A 4,786-nucleotide genomic window follows, 5' to 3' on the forward strand; every position below is an offset into this window, starting at 1 on the left:
TTTATAATATTAAGAAAATGCTAAGAAAGATGTACAGTTTAAGTCAAAATTATTGACTCTCTTGTGAAATTGTAATGCTTTTTCAAATATTTAGCTAGTGCTGTTAAAGAGAGAACATTTCTCTCAACATATTTTAAACGCAATAGTTTTAATAATTTCTACTATATGTATATATATATATATTTAGTCTTTTCCATGATGACAGTAAATATTTTACTAGTTATTTTGCAAGATACTAGTATTCAGCTTAAAGCATAAAGCAAGCTTTTGAATATACACTGTACAAATATCCGCAGTTTTCTGTATTTTATTTATGCTGTTGATTTTCATTATGTTATCTTGATCTTTCCTCCAACAACCTTTAACCTTGAAAAGTTGGGACAAAAATGACTTATGAACATTTGTATTAGTTTGCAGTGCTATATTGTCTGGCTTGGTGTTGAATATTACACTACAAACACCTTGTAATAAACTGCCAGCACTTGTTCTGTTATTTTACAGGCTTATTTCTCTAGATATTATTTCTTATACATTATATTACTATATTAAACTACTAAAATGTCAATAAAAGTCACTGTGTTAAACTGCAGGGTTGAATTTTCAACATCAAAAGTCGACAGAGCAGAGATCAGCATCCCATAATACAATTGACGACCATAAATAAACCCAAAACACACAAAACATGCACTGAAAAAAAGTGTTGCATGCAAAACTGTTGCAAACAATTTATTTGTGTTGAATTTAAGCAAACAAATTAAATTGAGCAATGTTCAACTTAATTTGTTTGCTTAAATTCAACCCAAATAAATGGTTTACAACCCCTTAACGTAAACAAATTGAGTAAATCCAAGGAATCATCTTTGAAAATTTTTTTTCAGTGTGGAAACTGTTCATTAACAGACATTTGTACAGTGCAGTAATGCTATATTAGTTTGCAACACAGTACAGTGGGCCTAGTTCACTTTAATACACAACCGGCGTTTGCAGAACAGAAGCTGCGAGCCTTCACTCATTATGGAGTGTGCTGTCATGAAGATATCCTAATCTGTCTGCCATCTTTAGTGAGTCTAAACCACGTCACCACATCAATGACAGCTTTCACTTTTATTTCAGGAGGAATGCGGCCGCACAACTGATAACTCCCGTGCCTGTAATTACCCAATAATGTCCAAATGAAGCATGTGTACATGTGTACTTAACTTAGAAACAGCATGTGTTTCTAAATAAAAGTCATTCATTCATTCATTTTTCTTCAGCTTATTCCATTATTTATCAGGGGTAGCCACAGCGGAATGACCCACCAACTATTCCAGCGTATGTTTTACACAGTGGATGCCCTTTCAGCTGCAATCCAGTACTGAGAAACACCCATACACACTCATTCACCCACACACACTCATACACTACGGCCAATTTAGTTAATCAATTCCCCTATAGCGCATGTGTTTGGACTGTGGGGGAAACCGGAGCACCCGGAGGAAACCCACGCTAACACGGGGACAACATGTAGACTTCACAGAGAAATGTCAACTGACTCAGCCAGGGCTCGAACCCGCGACCTTCTTGCAGTGAGGTGACATTGCTAACTGAGCCACCATATACGTATTTATGATATATTTAATATTAACAGGACAAGTCAAATACTTCCTTAATTTCAAACTCAGAAACTTTAAAGAAAAGCTTTTATTTAAAATGTCAACACATCTGAACCATAATAACCCAGATATCAAATTAAAGCAGATGCTTAGGTAGCAAACAGACTGTTTTTTTTACAAAATAATAAGATGTAGAAATGATAAAATCATTAATTTCAGTACTTATCAAGTTATGAATGAAAATATAGTACAGTCTCTCAAAACCTTGATATTTAATCTTTTATTTACTGCAATAAACACAAATCACATATTATGACTGTACAACTTTGATGCTCCTCTCAGAAATAGATTATGTAACTTGTCTATGTTTCATAGAGAGGGTCATATATACAGTTGAAGTCAGAATTATCAGCCCAGATGTTTATTTTTTCCTCAATTTCTGTTTAACGGAGAGCAGATTTCTTCAACACATTTCTAATCATAATAGTTTTAATAACTCATCTCTAATAACTGATTTATTTTCTCTTTGTCATGATGACAGTAAATAATATTAGACTAGATATTCTTCAAGACACTTCTATACAGCTTAAAGTGACATTTAAAGGCTTAACTAGATTAATAAGGCAAGTTATTGTATAATGATGATTTGTTCTGTAGACTATTGAAAAAATATATAGCTAAGGGACTAATAATATTGACCTTAAAATGGATTTAAAATATTAAAAACTGCTTTTATTCTAGCCGAAATAAAGCAAATAAGACTTTATCCAGAAGAAAGAATATGATCAGACATACTGTGAAAATTTCCTTGCTCTGTTAAACATCATTTGGGAAATATTTAAAAAAATTAAAAAACAAAATCAAAGGGGGGTGAATAATTCTGATGAGAAGTGTGATGTGAAGTGATGTATCAAGTAAACTATTTAAGCTGAGAAGGAAGACATAGAGGCTGGCTGTAATTTTGCTAAATGTCTCAATAATTTGCAAACGACATGGATTATAGATTATCAGACATATTTGTGGAAGCTGATCCCTCCATTGTGAGTAAAAATGACTGTAATAATGATACTGAATGCTGCTTTATTTACGTTTTAATAACAGACTACTGCCCCCCACGGAGTGAAAAGACACGTCCTCTTGCGCAGGACGTGTGTTTTGGTGCGTTCACGTACAGCTTTTCAGTTCGGACACGATCCAATGTGAGGCGACAACACAGTTGGGCTTCGTTGGTGCTAGTTGTTTGGCATTGGGTTGGTGTGTAGAGGGATGTAAACAATAACAATGGTCCTAACATATCTCCTAGTTTACATTTGTAATTTCCATAGCTTCTGAGAGTTTAAAAAGCTCCACATATTAATAAATAATGTTATAGCGGCTGTTTTGGTGTTGATATATTATTGAATTGCCTCTTATTGCAGTAATAGTTTGACAACAAACAGGAAATGTTCATATGACCACACTGAAATGGTCTATACCGGCCATAAGAGATGCTGGAGATTGAGACTAGAGGGTATATCAGAATCAAGAATTCAACAGCTCCTTAACAGCACCATTTCTCCTTATTTTTTCAGGCACAATCATGTCTGTAAACCCTTACTACGGAGTGAGCAACACATCAAACGACAACTGCACAGATGTGGACAACCTGGTGAAGCGCTACTATCTGCCAACCATGTACGCTATCATCTGCGTTGTGGGCGTTATAGGAAACATCACAGCTCTTCTGGTGTTTGCACTCAGGATTCGACCCTGGAGGAGCAGCACCATCATCATGGTGAACCTGGTCTTCACAGATCTCCTCTTAATAATCTCCCTGCCGATTTTTGTCTACTACTATGTGCTGAATGACTCGTGGACTCTGGGAATCACCATGTGTCGCTTCTCCCGCTTCGTCTTCCACTTCAACCTGTACGGCAGCATCCTCGCCCTGACATGCATCTCCGTTATTCGCTATGTAGCAATCGTGCATCCGCGACATGCAGAAAATATTAAGCGCAAACGCTGGGGCATCATGTCTTGCATGTTGTTTTGGATCATTACAGTAGTTGAACTGAGTCCAATTTTTAATCTTTTCGCAACAGTGGAGATCGATAACAAAACATACTGTTTGGATTTTGCGAGCAACGATCCACAAAGCGTTTGGCCGTATAGTTGGGTGTTAACTGTACTTGGGTTTTTAGTTCCTTTAGTGGTGGTCTGTGTTTGCTATTGGCGCATCATTGAAAAGTTAAAGGAGGGTCCTCATATGGGGAGCACCACACGTTTATGGGCGAGGAGAGTCATTGTATTGATTATTACGTGTTTCGCAGTTTGTTTTCTTCCATATCATGTGCTGCGAGCGTTTAGAGTCTACACGAGGCTCACACCAGGGATGAACTGCATGTTAGAGCATGGCGTTCATGCAGCCTACATCATCTCCAGACCCATCGCGGTGCTCAACATTGTCTTTAACATGGTGCTCTACACGATGCAGGGCGATAACTTTAAACAGGCTTTTGTGGAGCTCTTCAAATGTAAGAAACTCAAGTCGAGGACTGAAAGGACTGTTGAAATGGCGGTGATCAACTAACACTACATTAAAGAGCTAAAGTCAAAGACACTGTGAAATGATATGAAGGATACACTGTGTGTGTCACATAAACATTTGATTAACTACGCACTCACTCTTATGACAATCCAGGCTTGATTGACTTTGTATCTGCTGTTGAAAACAAGCTACTATATTTTGAAGAGGCAACATGTTGTGTACAAAGCAATACTAAAATGTCAAAATAGTTGATTGGCAAGGATTAATTAACAATATGATTAAAATTTGTTCTTAAAAAAGTTCTTAAATAATAGACATCTAATGGTGTGAATAAGTGTTTTCGCTGTTAGTGATTTATTATTATTATTTTTTCTATCTTTGTCACACTTTAATGTTTCAGATCGTCAAACTAATTTTAAAATTAGCTAATGATAACACAAGTGAACACATCATGCAGTTTTGAAATGCTCGTTTTTATTATTAAGGGAAACGAAAATACAAAACTACATAGCTCTGTGTGAAAAAAAAGTGTTTGCTACTAAACCTAAACAAGAATGGGGCCAATCTTATCGGCCTCATTCAGGACGGTGACAAGTCTGCTTACAGACAGGAGGTTAAGGAGTTGGCTGTCTGGTGTAGCCACAACAACCTGGAGCTCAACACG

At 36.4% G+C, this 4,786-nt stretch overlaps 1 protein-coding gene across 1 annotated transcript; it reads left to right on the forward strand.

Annotated features, from left to right (window-relative positions):
• Positions 1–3,174: 3,174 nt before the first annotated feature.
• oxgr1a.3 (oxoglutarate (alpha-ketoglutarate) receptor 1a, tandem duplicate 3) lies at positions 3,175–4,164 on the forward strand. Its single transcript, XM_056452894.1, has one exon. It carries the CDS (start codon positions 3,175–3,177, stop codon positions 4,162–4,164), a length of 990 nt encoding a protein of 329 aa, XP_056308869.1.
• The last annotated feature ends 622 nt before the right edge of the window (positions 4,165–4,786 follow it).

The sequence above is a fragment of the Danio aesculapii genome, chromosome 1, assembly GCF_903798145.1.
Source record: "Danio aesculapii chromosome 1, fDanAes4.1, whole genome shotgun sequence".
NCBI lineage: Eukaryota > Metazoa > Chordata > Actinopteri > Cypriniformes > Danionidae > Danio > Danio aesculapii.

Coding starts and splice junctions, on each gene's coding strand:
- oxgr1a.3 (XM_056452894.1), top strand. CDS start 3,175: ATGTCTGTAAACCCTTACTACGGAGTGAGCAACACATCAAACGACAAC.